Below are 20,147 nucleotides of genomic sequence, written 5' to 3'. Positions count from 1 at the left end.
GGAGTTGTAAATATAGTGAGTTTGATGACGATTTTGGGACTGAATATAGGTGTTTTAAAAAATAGGTCTTAAGTTAGTAGGGGACGATAACAATTAAAAAATAGTAAGACAACAGACTAGAAGAAGACGAGAAGAAACTGAAACTTATTTGAAAAACAAAATGGTGAAGAATGAGGGAGAAGGAGAAGGAAGGAGGTAGGTGAGTGGTAGAGAGAGAGAAAGACGGAGGGAGTATTATGAAGACGGAATGACAGAAGAAGTAGCAGAACATTTGAAAAGACGTTTAATATCCAAGAGAAAGGCAGAATCCAAAAAGTGGAAAGACGGAACAAATCGAGGAGAGATGAGAGGCAAGCATTCTCGTATACGTCTTGAGAATGACGTAATCCTTCAGGGATCACGTGTTAATCACATCGAAGGGATCACGTGACTTCCACAAAGCAACCAACCAACCAAAGCTTTTTCCTCCACTGAGTCGCTTCTCCCACGTGACGCCGATGCAGGGAGAGATAAGAGAAATTGATATATTTATTCTTTGTACAGTCACTCAATAATACTTTGTCTTCAGGGATAACGTGATTAAACCTGACGAATAGATAGAGAGAAACAAAATGAGAGTGTGCATGAGATGGTGTATGAAGAGTAAAGGTGGAAGAGGAAAGGAGGAAGAGGAAGGCGATAAGAACAGCGGGAGGGAGAGAGAGAGAGAGAGAGAGAGAGAGAGAGAGAGAGAGAGAGAGAGAGAGAGAGAGAGAGAGAGAGAAGTGGACAATAATCAACATCACTAAATATAAAAGGAATGAACACGATATTAGTGTATAACAAAATAATATTCAAGACAATTTTTCCACACTGTGATTATCTGAATCATAACCATGCGACGCTGTTATTGGACTGTAATCTTTGCTGACTGCGCAAAGCATCTTAAGAATGATTTCAAATATTGACTTTAAATCTTCTTCTTCCCCATTGAACTCATTAAAACTGGAAAGCAATGTACACATGACCTACAATTCAACCATAATCGATTGTGTCCATTATCATCTGGCAACTGCAGGTTGATTCCTTTTATTTACCTTTCCACTCATTATTTCTCTTTCTTCGTTTTCTGTATTATTTCGTCATATTCTTCGCCTCCCTCTTTCCCCGATGCTTCCTTTCTTTCCTAGTCTATCCCGTTTAAACATCCCCCAAATCTCCCACCCGCTTTCCGCCATTTATAATATGACTTCATCTCTCTCTCTCTCTCTCTCTCTCTCTCTCTCTCTTTCTCTCTCTCGCTCTCTCTCTCTTCATCTACCTACCTCCCTTTCTTTCCATCTCTCTCTTTCTCTCTCTCTCTCTCCCGCTATCTCTCTCTCTTCATCTACCTAGCTCTCTTTCTTTCTCCTTCTCCTTCTCTCTCTCTCTCTCTCTCTCTCATCCTTTTCTCTCTCCCTCTCTCTATCTCTCTCTCTCTCTTTCTCTCTCTCCCTTTATCTCTCTCTCTCTCTCTTCTCAAGCTTTCACATCTATCACCTCTACTCATTAAATAATTTTTACTTGACTATCGCTAAATTTACATAAAACCAAAGGAATCGACTGAAAAAGTCTTTGCATTTGCAAGAACGAGAAAAATATAAACCAAATGCTGATTCTGTGTCTAAAAGATGAAACGTATATAATCAAAGACAGTATTAGCTAATTAAGAGGGCCGAATGGAACTGTACCTTTTTTTAAATTTGGAATTAGAAATAATATTTACCATCAATATCAAAAAGATTTGATAACCTATCCCCCCCCCCCCACCCCTTCCCCGTATATAAACAAAAAGAAATTATGTTGTTTACTGGTTGTTGCCCGTAGTGAAAATTCCTAGCTACACCACGGGCGGGGGGGGGGGGGGGGATGGGGTGGGACTGTGGTGCGTAGAAGGAAAATAGACTGGCACTAAACGAGACGGCTGGCTGCAAAGACAAATATATTGTGTTCGACGGGTAATGGGTAACTTTTTCACAAAAATATCCCTAAACATGGGTCCGAATTTTCAAAATTGTTGAAAATTGTCGAGAACCCCCCCCCCCCCTCAAAAAAAAGATCCTTGAAAATGGGTAGGGGTGTTCAAATATGAACAACCCCCGCCCCTCCCCCCCCCCCCACCCGCCCCCACCCCGGGTGTGACTGTCGCCGACTTAAAGCCGGACAAAAAGCGATTCACAAGTTTAGAAATCAGTGGTTGCAAACTGCAACCATTGTATGAAGTACCATTTAGAGAACTGGCAACAACAAACAGCTTATTTAGTGGATATCTTGGCCCCATTTTGAAACTTGAAATTTAGCATATGAATGAGAATTAAGTTAGCCAAGCCCATGTTTATCGGCCTACTCGTGGTTCAAATCACTTGTACTTTGTTCATTACTGTGTAGTTTATACAGGCCTACTCACCTTTAGATGGATTTCTTCCTTTTGTAATATTGGCACGTGATGCTGCCCTGATCAGCTTAATTCATAATTACCTCAAAATTCACAGACGTCTTTAGTTACTTCAGTAACAAGACATATTTTTAGATAGGATTTGTATAGGCCTAATAAGTAATATCATGACGGAGTTAGTTCAGCTCATCTTTACCAAAGCACTTTGGTTCGAAATCACACAAAACGCGGTCGCAGAGACTTTCGAAAATTAAACTCAAGTTGAATTGCAATATAGTTATACCCCATAGAAATTATGTTACGATTACATAGTAAGTCAATGCAATTGTCGCACATTTCAATAGGTGACGCACACGCCTACTTAATAATTGCCTATGGTTGAGTTCTCGAAAGTCTTCACGATCCTGTTAAAAGTTATTGACTTGATACAAGATTTATCGAAAAGTTTATATTCTGCAAGTTCCAAAACCATTTTTATTATAGTAACTCGTTTTATTCCATCATTGACCGGTTACTCAAATACAGCCATAATCATTATGGTCGTTACAAAGTTTGCACTTATTTCAGACAGAATATATAGGGGAATTAAGCAATTGAAGTATTTATTATTTTCTCGAGATGCCTCATAAAACGGCATGTTTACATGTCAAAGGTCTGAAGTTGATTTTGGTAATGCATTTTGACAAATTTAATCTGTGTGCTGTCCGTTCAAGAAGCACAGCATAGTTCAGGGTATATTGAAATTGAAGATACAGGGGATTAACCCTAGCCTTTAAATCAGCTATGTCTCGCACTTTCAATTCAATTCGATGAACATGTATTTCTCCCATTCAATTTTTGACATATTTGACATCTGTTCAAACAATACAATGTATACGCAGGAACGTAAAAATAATTTAAGAACTTGTATTACAAGGTAGACGGTGCGAATCCCGATAAGCAGTAATGGGTAGGCCCGAATACACAAATACATAATAATATAAATAGAAGAAAGGAAGAAAGGGATAGACATGGATGAGAAGAGGATAGAGAGCTTGGAGAAACAGAAAAGAAGAGGACTGCAACATAGTAGCAATGGAGTGTATGGCATGCATAAACAACATAATGGCAAGATGTAGGTGAAGGGTATAATGTGGAAATATTAGACTGCATTTTTATAGGATAATCCTGGATTTATCACCCGTACTTCTGTATAGGTAGCGATATAACAGCGATAAAAGACATCCTTATTGAATAATTTTTTTTTTTTTTATAGTTTTGGAGGATAAATATATTTTGATATGTTTTAACAAGTCTCTCTCTTTCTTTTTTCTTTTCTCTCCTTTTATTAGATTGGTGTTTTTGTTAGAAGGATCACTTTTTATGTTTTATCGACACTAATTCGGTAGACTGTGAGTGCAGGCAGGGCCCTCAGAACATGGACCATCTACTGTGCTGTCACATGCTGGCTGACACATACACTGGGAGGAACCTGGCAGAGACCAGCGACGTGGTTCTTACTTTTGCTAGATATTGGGAAGTAGTTGCGTGATGACCCGAAATGATGATGACGATGAATGTTCTCATCTGTAATTTCATTTACAACTTCTGTTCCAAACAACGCCTTTAGATGAATCAACTAATCTAGAACAAAATGTACTATTATACAGTGAAACCTGTCTATAAAGACCACCCAAGGGAGACAAGAAAAGTGGTCTTTATAGGCAGGTGGTCTTTATGTACAGGTTCCTTTAGTACATGTTTCAATGAGAAAACATTTTCTAGTGAAACAAAAAATGTGGTCTTTGTAGACAGGTGGTCTTTCTATACAAGTGGTCACTCAAGCAAGTTTGACTGTACAAATGTAATATAAAACAGTAAAATCGTGTGAATGAATGAGGTATAATCATAAGAAGGACAACAATATTATTAGTAATGTGTTGTACAGGCTCTGTGTATTACACTTCCTCAAGGGGTCAATGTTCATGCCCTCTTTATCGAGTAGGACAACCTGAAATTATATTTTTAAAATGATAGCATTTAGATAATACCCTAAAGTTAAAAGTGTGGTTGAAATGTCCAATTATATGGCAAATCGGTATTCATCAAGTCATTAAGAACATTTTCTTTGATCATGAAAATGTACATTTTGGTTTGGATTTTAAATCAGATTAAGAGGATCAAGTACAATTATAATTCAGTCCAATTTATTCACAAAGAAATCCTTTTCAGAGTGGACGGGTAAAGTGACTTGTTTCATTTCACATTTAGGATAAGAAAATGCCACTTTAATCAGTAAAATTATATCGTGTAGCTCATATTCACTGTTCATCTGATAATATCAGTGTAAAGAAGCGAAATGTGCTTTATCACACCGGCAAATGTCATGGAAAGAGTTCAATGTCAAAATATTAAATGGTGTAATTTAATGAGATTCTTTAAAAAAAAAGTATCGTAGGCATGTTGACAATTTTAATCCAATCTAAAATTCAAACTCAAACGTAGTTTGGAACCAGGAGGCTTGATGGCCCAGTGGTAGACCAGTGGTTCGGTGCCCGGGGTCTCGTGTTAGAAACCTAATCGATGAATTTTTAACCTGTGGAAAACATTGATCCTTATATGCAAATTTATCGGACAAGTCTTAAAACCGTAATTCCTGTGTTTAGGGGTGGGGCTTATCTACAAGCATATGTGCCTTCTCAAAGTCGGAAAAGGTGACCACGAAACATGAAATCAATTATGCCGTATAATCTATTTTACCCTTGTTACTCAGGGCGTGGGTTTTAAAGAAATTGCACTTACGTCTTCAAGGGCGGATATTCTAGAAAAAAAACTGTTAAATCCCTTTTGTACTGAACTATTATAATCACCATACACCCACGCAGAGGTCATTGTCACGTGTATATTGTACATGCTTAACCACAGACCATCTGGGGCTCGATGGGGGTAGAAAGAGAGATAGATAGGTTGAGAGATAGATAGATAGATAAATAGAAATAAAGACAAAGAAGAAAGATAGATAGATAGATAGATGATAAGGATGATTGAAAGAAAGTATTTTTTACCGCTAGGAGTTTTACCGGACAAATTTTCTGGACAAAATGACTAGATCTTAACCAAAACAGTTTTTCTAGAGTTTACACATGAATGAATAACTCATTGTCAAACGATCCCCTTTTGATTGTGTCATAAATTGCGATAATCAAGCCAGGGAAAACAATTAGTGCATATAAGCCATACTTTGCAACGTTTGCGCGGATCGGTGTGCTGTAATTTTATTTCAAAGTAAAGTCTGGCTCATATACAACGGGTCAAAGAGCGTGCTAGTCGGCGACGCATTACAACGCCAGGCAAAATGACACCTCAAATGCGTCGGTCATAATGTCTCCGTTAAATTGAACACACATCTTCCTATGTATAATGCCATCTCCAATCAACACATGGTATAACGGATTCATTGACTATCCTTTGTGATAATCCAGGGCCCTGCATTCTTAAAAGGAGTCGATACCAATCGCAGCTATGTACATAAGTTACAGGAACCTGCAAACTTGCGATTGATTGGAGGACTTGCGATTGATTTGGGTCAATCGCAACTCTTTATAAGACGGGGCCCAGGGTCATTGTGACTTTGCTATTGTTAAAAATGAAAATAAACAACGATCATAAATCAAAATCTCGAGATTTTTTCAACGATGCATAAATTATTTCATTTGAAAATGCTTTCGAAAATCAGCTCAAGGGCAATTTCAATACCATATTTGTATATCCCATAAAAATCTTGTTCTGATTACGTAATAATTCATTGCAATGTTGGGAAATTTCAACAGGTGATAAACCAACTGTGAACATGGCTATTGAAATTGTCTGAGGTTGATTCACCGAAAGTCTTTGACATCGTGCTCAAATTAAACACTTAACATTTCCATAAAGTATGTCCAAGTCGTCAACTTGACAATACACTGGAGAAACACATTCAAGAGCATTTCTGTTGTGCTGACGTCATCAAGCTTCGACCTTTCAAGTCACACCTATAAACGAACAATAAGCACGGGACAATTTGTACCTGATCCTATTTCTCTCCTAAGCCCTTATACTCATCTTTCGTCAGCAAACGTGAGGACTTATTCTAGAAAGAAAAAAAAACGTGTATCGAGCTGACATCACTCCAGTTACGTAGACGAGACACACACCAGGGCCCCCGTCTTTCAAAGAGTTGATATTAATCGCAACTCATTTGCCATTGAATCGCAAGTATGTACAGAAGAGATAGGAGATTGCTAAATTGCGATTGATTGGAGGACTTGCGATTGATTTGGATCAATCGGAACTCTTTGTAAGACGGGGCCCAGGATACCAAGTCGATGCGCCAGTGCCCTCTAGGAAGGCATAAATCCGTATTACCAAGTCCATCGGAGAGGACTTAAAGCCGTCGGTCCTCAGGCTGCTTATTTACAAGCAAACAGTTATTTCTTAGCAGTCCGTCAGGTAAAACAAAACAAACCAACTAACCAAACCGACTAAAGCTCAATTAAAAAAAAAAAAGATTTATACCCCGAATGGCCAAGTAATTCCCTTTGCACACGAGGCGTCATTTGTCTGACGTATGTCTGCGTCAGCGACTGCGTCAGTGACTGGCGCAGTCCATAACGCACCGTGTGAGAGTAATATTGTATGAAAGGTGAATGCGCAACGAATGCCTACCTCGCATGCAAATACAGGTGCGTAGGCCCCCTACATTGATTTCTTTTATAGATAATGACGCAAATATTATGTGGAGGTGTTGTCACCGGACTATGGATCACAATGATTTGCGGTTCGAGTCCCGCCGCGTCACTATTCTCCTTTGGCAAGAGATTAGTTTTATATTTGCCACGCTTGACCCAGGTAAGGTGGATATTAATTGTTGGGTGCCAGGAGTGCCAAGTCTGATATTTCTATATAAGGAACCACTATCATTTTCATTGAAATGACTTCTCGTGTGCAATGGGGATTACTGGTCGACGAGACTGGGGTATCAACATAGTGATGACGTATTAGCATCGTGACTGGTTCAGCAGCGAGGGTGACTTATCTCATTAAAACATGACGTCCTTTGAACCTTGACCTTTCCCTCATGATCTTCAGTGTCCATCAAAGTGTGACTGCTTTGAAAGGTGTGATAAGGTATCATTTGATTTTGTCTGGTTGCGATCAAAATGAGGATCTTACCTGTCAGTGCTATCTACCGAAGTTGGGATACCTCCAATTTAGCGACACCGTACTGTGAATTTCCTCTTACGTTTTTGGAAAATTCACTTCCTTTTAGACTGTAACTTTCATGTGACATTCATATAATTAAGAAGGGTGTATATGGAGTAGAGAGAAAACTAGGTCATATCGCCCACCAAATTGTTGCTTAGACTGAATGCAATGTTGATGATGAATATGATTATTGCACATCTATACACGTCAGCAGATTGAATAACAATGAATTTAGAGAAATATCTGCAAGATTGACAGTTTAGGAAGAAAAACTCTTTGAAGCACAATGGGACAAATTATTTGTATAAAGATTTGGCGACACCTGTGCCTGGTAGGCGAAAAGCGAACTGAATCATTGGCACTGTAACCCTCGGGTCTCTCCTCCTGGTATAACTGATTTGGGGTGTGCAGTTTGACCACTGCACCGGGGTTTCCCCCTACTCTATACGAATAGTGAATAGATAGATATAGGTGGGAAAAGGGAACAGAGAGAGAGGGAGAGAGAGAAAAGGGGAGAGACGAGACAGACATACAGACAGATTGTCTCTCTGTGTTTGTCTCCTAATCTTGTTTATACCCTTCTTTTTTTGTATCTGTCTTATCTGTTTTCCGATCTTCACGTCTATCTTTCTTTCTTTCTCTCTCTCGTTCTTTCTTCTTTCCGTCTGTTCCTGTCTCACACGTTGCGATGTTTGCATATCAGTCTTCATCCATCCACAATATGTGTCTACTTTTATCTACCCCAAGTAGGCCTATATGAATAGTACTTGGTCTAGCACCTCAGTGGATGGTGACGTTAAAGGTTGGCCCCCCCAGACGTAAATAATCATATCTGATTGATACACGTCTGTAAAAACCCGATTAAACACACCAAAACCTCAGTATAGTGCGAATCCCGATCCGCCTTAGGAGTTATATAATATAACAACATGGCTCTAATAGTTTACAAACTTTTTAATTCTATTTATTAGATTAATATCCGCAATGTATGCACCATCTCCAATCGTTGGTAAATGTTCCTACCCGACGGTCATTTATCCATATCCATATCCATATCATACATCTACATGACTGTATTCCCCTCATATAACCTCTTTCTTTATCCGTATTATTTTCTCTCTCTTTCTTTCTCTCTCTCTCTCTCTCTCTCTCTCTCTGTCTCTCTCTCCCTCCCCTCCCTCCCCTCCCATCCCCTCCCATCCTCTCTATATCTATATATATATATATATATATATATCTCTCTCTCTACCTCACGTTACGTTTTGTACACCACACTTTCTTGTCTCTCCCCTTTTCGCTCATTTTCCGCTCACCAAAACCCCTTTCGCTATAGCTACCAATCTTTCTATTATAACATGGACTTAATTCTGGAAGTAACTGTGCATTAAGCATGGTACCAAAAGACGCTAAAGGAATTACCAATTCATGCATTATTATTCTTTTCCCTCGGGATCTTCTTTCGATTTAAAATGACAAAATCTACGACAAACATGTACATCTCACAAAATCACATTACGAAGTAGGCGATGACAATGTTGAGTAATTCATCCTATGAAATATTACTTCCGATTCCAATCAACTTTAAGACGGTTATCTGGCACTGTCTCGGACCCATCAAACCCAAAATAGCGCCCGATGATGCAAAATTTAGAACTTTGTGGTCAGACGGCAGTATTAAACGTCCGGGTCTATATTTAGAGCTGCCTTGTATGACCATGGACCTGACATACATTCTTGTGACAGTCATTTTGTCTTTTTTTTTGCGATGCACGTGATCTCTCTGTTATGTAACAGTTGTCATTACCGTCAAACGTACTTAAATCCGCATTTTGATGTTAGGGAGATTCATAGAGGGAGAGGGGGAGGGAGAGAGAGAGAGAGAGAGAGAGAGAAAGAGGGAGGGAGAGAGATGGGGAGGGAGAGAGAGAGAGAGGGGGAAGAGGGAAGAGAGACACGGTGATAAAACAGTCAGAGAAAGGATTGTCAGAAGTGGAAAGAGAGAGAGAGAGAGAGCGCGAGAGAGAGGGGAAAAAAGAGAGAGAATAGGGGGTGGAGGGGAAAGGGAGACACACAGAGGTATACAGACAGATAATTTTAGGCAGGGGGGGGGGGGGCGAAGAACTTCCCATTAACAAGGTAGGTATTATGACCTTTTAAGTGATGAGTATTTATCAGCTGAGGATGATGTTCACGGGTATACTCTTACTTTTATATACCCTTTCCTTTCCTAACTGTGCACCAGTGTTTCTGTGGTGGTATTTAATCAATACACTTCCTCCTTTACCCCCCCCCCCCCTCTCTCTCTCTCTCTCTCTCTCTCTCTCTATCTATCTCTCTATCTCTCTCTCTCTCTCCCACCTTCTCTCTCTTTCTCTTTCCCTTCCTACTTTCGTATCATCGATTAAAAAATATATATATTTCGCCAGTCTGTCTGTCTATCATTTCCAGTGCTATGTGACCATGGCAGTGGTTGACCTAGTCTCGTTTTGGCGTCTGTCATGAAATGAATAGAGATTTTTTTCATTGTCCTTAAAATGATGAGAGCGCATATTTATTTGTCTGACAATGGTAAAGCCCCATTGGTTTGTAGAGATAGTTCGATGACCTTACAGTTTAAAAAAAAAAAAAAAAAATCTGAATCTGAATTAGATTTTCCATATATAACTCGACATGACAGAAACTATATAGTTTTAGCGAGGAAGAAGTATCTCTATTTGTTTACTAGACAGAATGGGTAATTCCAAGTTATCTTGTTTTGGTAAGGTTTTGGACATCTTATTATTGGACAGCTTATTAAAAACCTCTCTCACAACAACCCCCTTCACTTTGCAAAATGGCAGTAACCAGGGATTCTGGAGAAAAAAATGCATAATGTAATTATATCTAAATATATTATTAACAGGACAAGTACGCTTGTCTTAACCATGCTGCCACAGAAATATTTACTGATATATTCCAATTTATGCGTGTTGCTCTCCAGAACATCACGATACCAAATAAAATAACTATTTTATTAATTTGCTATGTAAAATAGCATTCCTAAAGATGGAATCCACTTTTGATTTGATTTGATTTGATTTATTTATTTCTGTTTGATTTTTTTTTTCTTTTGCATTTTTACAAATATTCATTGATTATTTGTTACTATGTCAGACAAACGTTTGGTAAGCTTATCTTCAAGAGAAGCTTTGATTCGAAAGTATGCAAAGATAGCAAAATTATTAAACATGACTATTTAGACTGATTTTTGTCTCGTACAAAGTAGTCTAAAAGCAGCATTTTTATTTGATGCTATTATTAAAAACATCTAAGTATAGATATTCATATTTAGACCACATGGACTACTTTGTTCACGACAAAAGTCAGTCTAAATAGTCATGTGGTCTGAATACGAACATCTATACTTAGATGTTTTTAATAATATTATTTAAAAAAAAAATCAAATTATCAAATCAAAATGCTGCTTTTAGAGTGTTATGAAGGGACGTCGTGGTCTGCCTCTTGGTTTGATATCCGTCTATGAAAAGATTTGAAAAAAGACACAAGTTGCTGTGCAAGCAATTTTTTTTTTTGATTCGTCATTTTGCATACAAAGCATGTGCACGCTAAACATCGCAGCTTGCACAAAGAGAGCGAGGTTTAGTAAGCAGCTCACAATTGAATGTCCTCTTTTTTAGAGTAAAGTTCACATCGGAAGACTCGAAGCTAGGCTAATTATGGCTATTATAATCGCGCTGCCCTGAAAAGAAAAAGATATTTGATACATGATTGATTGAGTATGATATGCTGAGCAAGCACATTTTATGTCTATTATGGCAGCGCCTTTTGAAAAGATATCCGTAATGCGACTAATTCCCATCCAAATAAAGTTCTGTCATTTTCTGACTCTAAATCTAAATTTCAACGGTTCGCTTCAAACTGGTTTGGATAGGTTTGTACAAAGTATATCAAAGTAATGATATTAATAGAATGTACAGTGAAGGGCACTTTTGGGTAGTTCCGTATTACAGCAAAAAAAAATTGATTTTGACAATAATTGAATTTCATATGAAGATTTATTTAAGGGTACTCATTTCAAGTGATTCATCGTTTTTGGTGATGTTAATGAAAGTGGGCACATGCCCCGACGTATCCCCATTCATTCGAAAACGAAAAGTCAGCCGATATTATGGTACGTTATTTGTTATCAATGTTATGCAAAAGAGTTGTCATAATAGCCTTTCTTTCTTTAACGGAATCACCTTAGGTTTAAAAATAGACAAATACAGAAAGGAGAATATGGAGCAAAAGTAGGGCATGTGAATAAATAGAAGAAAAAAAACAAGGACTCTTCCAAACATACAGACAGACGGTTTAGCAACAGCCGATGTGTGGTATTATGAATCATATGTTCATTTTGAATGCAAAAAATGATTATATTTTACTGGACAGTAAGTCATATACATTTATAGGAAGATTTATAATTAATTTCGCAGAAGAATTTATGGATAATTGGGAAACTAAAAGATTTAAAAGATGGGAAACGAAGTAAAACATGGGCAAAATGGAAAATTTTGAAGCATTCGTAGTTAATTCAAAGAAAGACGATGTATATATAGATATAGAGCGCGATGGCCTAGTGGTAGAGCAGTGGCCTCGTAAGCGGGAGGTCCCGGGTTCGAAAGCAAGTCGATTCGCTAATACCCTTTGGTATAGACTACATTAAGCATCATTATCTCGGATAGGACTTTAAGCCGTCGGTCCCTTGGTCGCTTCCTTTAAGCAAACACATATTTTCTCATCAATCAGATTCGTTAAAAGACCGTCAGTATATTGGAAGCAGGAACAAAATAAATTTGAAGAAAAAACCGTTTTTTGAACGAAATCCCCCGCAAGGATGTCGATTGAAAAGAACATATCCGTTAAAAAAAAACCTCAAGGTGTGTACACACTGCAAAGGGATATGAAAGTGGTATCCTCTTAACTACCTGTTTATAGCAACACGATGACCATGGTCAGAAAAACACTTCCCCCTCCCTGCAACATACATGAAAGATAATAGCAAAGAATGGACATTCTTACATGACAACGCCCGTGATACAGACAATGAGCTACTTAGTGGAAAAAGACAAAAAAGCCTACCAGGCGTGACGGTCAACTTTCTCTTTGTTTGCGATGATGCTGTTAATTGTTAGGCAAATGGTCTTTTTCTTCAGGACGGTCTATAGAAAATGACCAGGACTAAGAACTTGGACAAGAAGAGTTTCTTGGATGAGAGGATTCGAACATAGGTAGTGTAATTCATGAGATAAGATGCTGGCAATTAGAAAGATAATGGGGGGGGGGGGCATATCATGAATGTCACTTTGAGATGAAGCCAAGCAAAGAAAATTAGTTACTCGTTCAAGTGTAATTTTAGGACCAGGTTCGGTTTCACTTTGTGCATTAGTCCCGACTAAATCGGGACCAAGCTTTCTAACCACTGGGTATAGGTTCTCATTAGGAACTCTCGTAACATAATAAGTGAACTTTGCTTGGGATCTTCAGCACCAACTGGTCAGAAGGAAAGAAAGGATAAAATCAACAATTTTACTATCAAACTATTTTACGTGCGCGGCCAAGTTTCATGGACTAATTTACGACCATCACGCCTAACAGTACAGCTAGAAAATCATTGGATGAACGAGGTAGGAAAGGTGTTTTTTTCTCCCCACTTTGCACGTATTGATGACTTTTTAGCGTCAAAACCAGGAGTGGTATTTTTTATTACATCGTATCTAACTAACACGAAATTAGAAGGCTGTATGACTAATACATGTTTGCATATCAACGTGGACAATTTCTTGATTTTTCTCTTATTCTACAAACTTATAGGTATCTTTAAATAATAGTTTTCGAAGCAACTTTAGAATACTTCGCCACAAAAAAGCTTTCAAAATTGGCAACACATGTGTGGTGACGTGACGTAGGAACTCTACACGTTCTATTCCAAGTTCAGGCGCGGATCCACGGGGGGGGGGGGGGGGGGGGGGTAGGGGGTGCCCGACGGGCCCAACGGCCCCAAAACACGTACAAAAACGTAAATTTTACCTTTTTTAAAACAAAACAAATGTAAATGGCCCCTGGCAACAACAACAACAAAAAGTAAAACAAATTTCTTTTTCTTCAAATGTCGGGGGCAAAAATAATTGTTTTTGTTTTGTGAGTGTTTACTACCCCCTCCTTCCCCACTGAGCGAAATATTTGTTGGGTCAATTTTCAAATTTCGGGGGGCAAAATGAAGAAGAAAAAAAATTAGTCCCCTTATCTAAAACATTTCATATTCAGGCGATCGGTCACCTCACAATCTGTTGCATCACAATCCTGAATGGGCAATATTCATACAGAACTCATTACAAATATTTGTGGGCACCTCAGGCTTGACACTCGGAAAGTTTGTTCACCCCGATAGAGCCATAACTCCTCTGGTCAACTTTCCCTTTCATGAGCCAGTAAGAAAAGAAATTAAAACATTGATCGTTCAGAACACCTTCGATGAGAAGAAGGTTTGGAAGCTCTGACGCAGTTTGGTTCCAACCTTTAATCATCTATTCTTTCCAATCCCATCCAAATACCAGGATCCAAGTCCCTTTACTAATCCCTTCATTAATCCCTATATTGATTCTGGACCCGATGTTAATCCGTAATTCCAGTCAGGTGTTCGTATTGTTCCGGTCTTGTAAGAGCTTTTTGCCTTTAAGAGACTTTGGGCAGGTAAGAACAATAATAAAACTCACAATGAAGCAAGAAAAAGGTATAGGGTGACGTCCAAATATAAGTTGATTCCTGTTGATGTGCAGGACTGCATACATCTCATACCGGTATTTTGTTGTTCAAAAATCTAAATAAATTTCATAGATATACAACATAACGCGAATGCTTTCAGATTCTTATCTTTTTCTCTTCCTTTTTTTAAATTTAGAAAAGATTAATCTTACTAAATTCATACTTATGTTTTGTTTTCTCTACAGAACTGAGAAACAACTTGAACATTATAAAGTTATCAATAGCGGGCTTCTTAAATCACGAGGGATTGCAAATGCCAATTTTCGAAAAGAGATCGGACAATTCTCAAGACAAGGTAAGATTTAAAAATATCATATAATCGTGATGGAGATTTTCTTACACTCACTCATGTTTCGTCAATGTGTTTCTGAACTAACATCTCTCCATATCGGCACAACATTCATCAAGTTTATTAGAACTTTGATATCTACTTTTAAAGACTAGCTGTACATGAATACTTGACTTTAATTTATGTACAAATTACATTACTCAGTGAAAAAGAAGGAGGAAAAGCTTATATATATTGTATATGTGTCTGATCGAACTTTTTGTTGATGCTTTGGATAATGATCCGACCTTTTCTTTTAGTATAGCTAGTATGTCGTGAAAAGTATTTGGTTACAAATCGGATTGCGATTGCCAGTGTCTTAGCCTCTTGGGGAAGGGTTACAAAGGTAAAAGCGATGGGTCTAGGGCGTGAGTTAAACATTTGATTAGTGTTCGAAAATGACCGCTAAACATATTTTTTTTTTTACTGAAGTACTACATGAAAACTGAAAAATAAAAGGGTGTGGTCAGTAATAGTCTAACAGTAACATTCTAAACGGTAAAGGTCATCGGTTTCGTTTCAAAATACAATCTGCTTTCACGTGTATAATATTATGTTGAAGAAAAAAACCTGACATTAGGATTGTACAATTTGCATGGTGAACACTATTTAAACTATCTAAACATGAGCGAAATAGAGAGAGAGAGGGGGGGGGGGGGGCGGGGAGTGATAGAGAGACATACAGACAGAGAGGGGAGAGACAGACAGACAGACATTTTTTTTAATTAAAAAAGAGAGACAGAGAGAGAGAGAGGAGAAAGAGTGAGAGACAACCAGAGACACGGGGAGAGAGACAGATATAGAGGGAAATAGAGAATGAGAGACAGAGATAGAGATACGAGAGGCGGACAAACAGCAAATTAATGGATGCGTCGTCACATGAGATGGTCTAAAATTAAGTTTTCTCATTATTTATGTTCCCATATTAATAATAATAATAATAATAACAATGGCTTCTAATATAGCTAACATGTCCGCCATGTCATGACGCTCCTGGCGCTGTCAGTTTATTACCCTGGCTTTAGCAAGGCGGTCATTACGGCGCTCTAGCATTTCAAGGCATTAATTTCCTGCCAGGTACCCAATTACATCACCTGGGTTGAATGTGGCAAATGTAGATCAATGCTTGCCAAAGGACATTAGTGCTGCGTCGGGAATAGAACCGCGAACCTTGTGATCGACAGTCCGGTGAGGCGGTGACGCATCCACTCACCACGAGACCTCTATTAAAGAATAATATAAAAGTATTCTCCTAAATAAATGGATTGCGCTTGAAGTTCTATTATGACTAGAACATAAAGCCCTGCTTTAGACCTATTCTCATGGCACGTCATGTTTGAGTAATACCGTGTGGCCAGTAATTACCTATTTGTTTGTGAAATTTCATCGGATTGAGGTCTTTTGTGGCAATTTTGATGATTACAAAATCTAATGACATACTCAATAGTTACCTGAAGTGTTGTGATGTTTTAAATAGTGTCCAACTTTGGACCGCATTCCGATGACACATGCCATCTTCGTGGAGTCTCGTGTGTCAATGATGTCCAGTACTTCCTTCATTGTAATTTGTCAGCAGATTCATAGTAGCAAATTTGGGTGTACCTTTAGTGACTACAAAAAATCTCACAACCCATCGTTATTCATATTTACATTGCTTGGTTCTAGACAGCTCTCTCTATCTCCCCCTCTCTCTCTCTCTCTCGCTCAATTAAAACTACATGACTAGTAGTAGTACACATTCTTCTGCATAGAGAGCAAGGTCAGTAAACGGAAATAACACAGATTGACCCTGTAACGTCAGAAAGATTCGTGACGTCACGGCTTCTGCGGACCGGACATTAATTAATGTGGGGTCGCATGTCACGTGATCCGAGAGAATCCATTAAAAAGTATTTTTTATGATTAATAGACTACTAGGGCGAATTCGGATGTAGCTTCTAAAACACACCCTTCATAGTAAACGTTCTAAAATTCACGTGAATATGTGTTTGTGTGTGTGTGTGTTGCGCTCGATATAGGGGGAAATACAGAATAAAAAAGAGAACCCCCCCCCCCTAGGTCAGGGGCGGCGATCCCGGGGGGACGGGGGGGGGCACGTACCCCCCTCATTTTTTTTAGGGGGGGGGGGGTCGTCCCCCTTGAAATTTGAAAAAGTGCATAAAGAAAATGTATAGCGAATACTAACTAAAGACTGCAACACACTTTAAGGCTCTGGAGGGCCCAAGAGTGCAGCGTTTAGACCAATAAAAATGCAAAAATCTTCTAGCTCGGTCGCTACGCGATCTCGCATAATATCCTTTAGAATCTACAAGTAAATATTGTAGAAAATCTGATTCGATACCCGTGATTTGCAAATGTTGCTGAAATAACTTGATTTTTCTTGACGTTTCCTCACTTTAGTGTAAATTTTTTTTTTGGCGTTTGTTGGACAATGAGACATTCCCAAATTTACAGTCAAGCAAAACATTTGCTTATAAAGAAGCCTACATGTCAGGGCCCACGGAACGGAGGGTTAGGGGGCTCGAGCCCCCCTCCCCCACTTTTTTGAAAAAGTATGTCAAAGATAAATAGAAAGAAAGAAAGAAAGAATATTGGCCTGCCAGTGTCACAAATAAGGTTTCAAAATATGCTCATCCGACCTTAATTAAAGGCCTAAAACATCTGAGCTTGCAGAGGCTTTGTCCCCTGGACCCCTCAAGGGGCCATATGACGGGCCCCTGGATGCCCATCTGACCGTAATTTAATGCCTAAACCCTTGAAATTTTCGCCCCCTGGAACCCACGCCAATGATTGTCCTTCCAGTGTTACAAATAAGGTATCAAAATGTGTTCACTTACTGTAAATAGGGACTTTTAGAATTGCACGTTGACAGCCTTGACTGCAACGTGTGACGTCATGTTAAAGATGAAGTTGAGTTCTGGTCATGCGATTGCATTGTGAAAGAAACGGTGTGAAATCGACCAGAAAAGGTTGATCATCTAGCATATAAGAATTTGTGTGTATTGCAATGTTCTGAAATCATCAAAATTATAAGAAATTTGGCCAAGTTTTGGTAAAGTTACAAACACTGTACACAGAAAGATGTATATGGGACTACACGAACACGTGGCGTATAAAAACCTACCCCCCGAGTTTTACGAGTTACATGACATATTTAGAATATAAAGGCATTTGAAGAGCCATGCTTTTCAGGGAACATGTCTTATCTGATGTTCTTCCACACTTGCATAATAAGAATGATAACGCTCACAAATTATTTTTCACCTCTTCCCAGAACTCAACCTTCTCTTTAAGGCACTGCGCATGCGTCACGTCGTCTCAGTCGGCGATCGAGAATGCGTCAACCTTGATTTTCCTAAATCTAGTACGGAACTAGTATATGCCGCGTGCGCATAAAATATACAGTTCCTCAGGTAGACAAAGGAACATCCCTTCCCTGTTATTATGTAAGAATGTGTAGAACAGGTGTCACATGCATGTTCACCTGTTCTACACATTTTTACATAATAGCAGTGAAGGGATGTTCTACCACTTAGCAATAGGCCATTTTCGTAATGTAACCAAATTTAATGCACAGGTCTTTGTGAAGTGCCTCAATAAAAACTATTTCATTCACCTGATGGGAATAATAGTATTTCAATAGACAGAATCCTAACTGCATACATTATAGTTGTTGCCAGCTAGGTTGGACAAACATTATGGCTTGACCTACCTAGCAACACTTAATATATGCAGTTGCATTCTGACTATTGAAATACTATTATTCCTATCAGGTGAATTAAATAATTTGTATTGAGGCACTTCACAAAGACCTATACATTAAATTTGGTTACATTACGAAAATGGCCTATTGTTGAGAGTAGAATGAGGAACTGTATATTTTGCCTCTTTCTTTGTCTGTCATGTTCATATAGTGTTACTTCCTACATGCATGTATATCGTTGAGTGCAATCTAAAAGATTTCTAATTGTAGTCATCATGGGCAGTTGAGTACGTTGACACGCATGGTCAGTTGGCGTTCGTCGTGTTCTCGTCCACTCATTCTAAAAGTCCCTATTAACTGCCCCAAACCCCTAGCTTCCGGTGGCTCTGGACCCCACCAAGGGCCACAGGGTGGGCCCCTGAATGCTCATCTGACCGTAATGTAATGCCTGAAGCCCCTGAGCTTCACGAGGTTCAGCCCCCTGAACCCCACAATTAATGACCTGCCCGATTCACTAATAAGGTGTAAAAAAATATGCTCATCTGAACGTAATTAAATGCCTAAAACCCCTGAGTTTCTGGGGGCTCCGCCCTTGACCCCCGCCGGGGCTTTGCCCCTAGAGCACGCGCCAACTTTACGCTACACTCTTCCTAATCGTAAATACTTTAGCCCCCTCCCCCATACTTTGAAAAAACGTTCCGCGGGGCCTGCATGTAACGCGTAAGAGTGGTGGTGACGCGGATTTTTTTTCTGCCCCCCCTCCAAAAAAAAAAAGGTTTTTGCTCATTACGCCACTGGTGATACCAACGGAATACATTTTTTTCCTCGCATTTCGTCGCGCCCCCCCCCCCCCGGTCATGAAAAGAAATCGCCGCCCCTGGATCAAGTGATTACCATTGTATTATCAAAAAGAGGATAGTTTCGAGAGTATAGATATACAGTAAATGCTGGTTAAAATATCACAGCAAATCGTCGCTGGAAAGTTGCCTGAATGTTACGATCATTCGGGAATCGCACACACACTCTACTGGTATCCGCGCTCGCACAAGGAAACTTTCTACACGTAAACTAATGGGGATCTCAGCAAAATTTATTTACGCGGCCCTTTACCCGGGGCAACGGGCATCATTTAAAAACTATTGACCGGTAGGCGGGCATGGCTAAAAACACGACTACAATTTCGACCAATCACGTGACTAGATTTATTCAACATACTAAAGAGAGGTAGGCCTATATAAACTGCATTGGGAAAGATATGAGGGGGGGGGGGGGGGTGGTGGTAGTCTATCAGTGGTCATGCACATGCAAATTAACCGAAACAAGATGATCGTGACGTGACAGCCTGCGGGGTTTAATCTGTCACCACTTGACTTCGAATCGCATTAAGCCTTAAGAGATGTAACTGTTTAATTGATTAATTGCTGTCAATTATGATCATTCAAATAGATGAGTGAAAGGACCGGGAATATGGATCGGGGCATGGTAGTAGTAGCAATAATAAAAGTAGCAGTAGTAGCAGTAGTAGTAGTAGTAGTAGTAGTAGTAGTAGTAGTAGTAGTAGTAGTAGTAGTAGAAGTAGTAGTAGTAGTAGTAGGAGTAATATTATTATCAGTAGTAGCAGTATTAATAGTAGAAGTACTAGTTGCAGTATCAGTATTTGTAAAAGTAGTAGTAGT

At 39.0% G+C, this 20,147-nt stretch overlaps 1 protein-coding gene across 1 annotated transcript in view; it reads left to right on the top strand.

The window, feature by feature from the left end:
• Positions 1–13,018: 13,018 nt before the first annotated feature.
• LOC115918074 (sodium bicarbonate cotransporter 3-like) overlaps positions 13,019–20,147 on the top strand; it is a 58,266-nt gene continuing 51,137 nt past the window's right edge. The window contains exons 1-2 of the mRNA XM_030974353.1: positions 13,019–13,302; positions 14,626–14,735. Coding sequence (XP_030830213.1) covers positions 14,694–14,735 — 42 coding nt within the window. The 5' untranslated portion in view covers positions 13,019–13,302; positions 14,626–14,693. The remainder of the gene's footprint in view (positions 13,303–14,625; positions 14,736–20,147) is intronic.

Source organism: Strongylocentrotus purpuratus, unplaced genomic scaffold (genome assembly GCF_000002235.5).
Source record: "Strongylocentrotus purpuratus isolate Spur 01 unplaced genomic scaffold, Spur_5.0 spur5_scaffold_7, whole genome shotgun sequence".
Taxonomy (NCBI): domain Eukaryota; kingdom Metazoa; phylum Echinodermata; class Echinoidea; order Camarodonta; family Strongylocentrotidae; genus Strongylocentrotus; species Strongylocentrotus purpuratus.
This window is presented reverse-complemented; position numbering and strand designations above follow the sequence as displayed.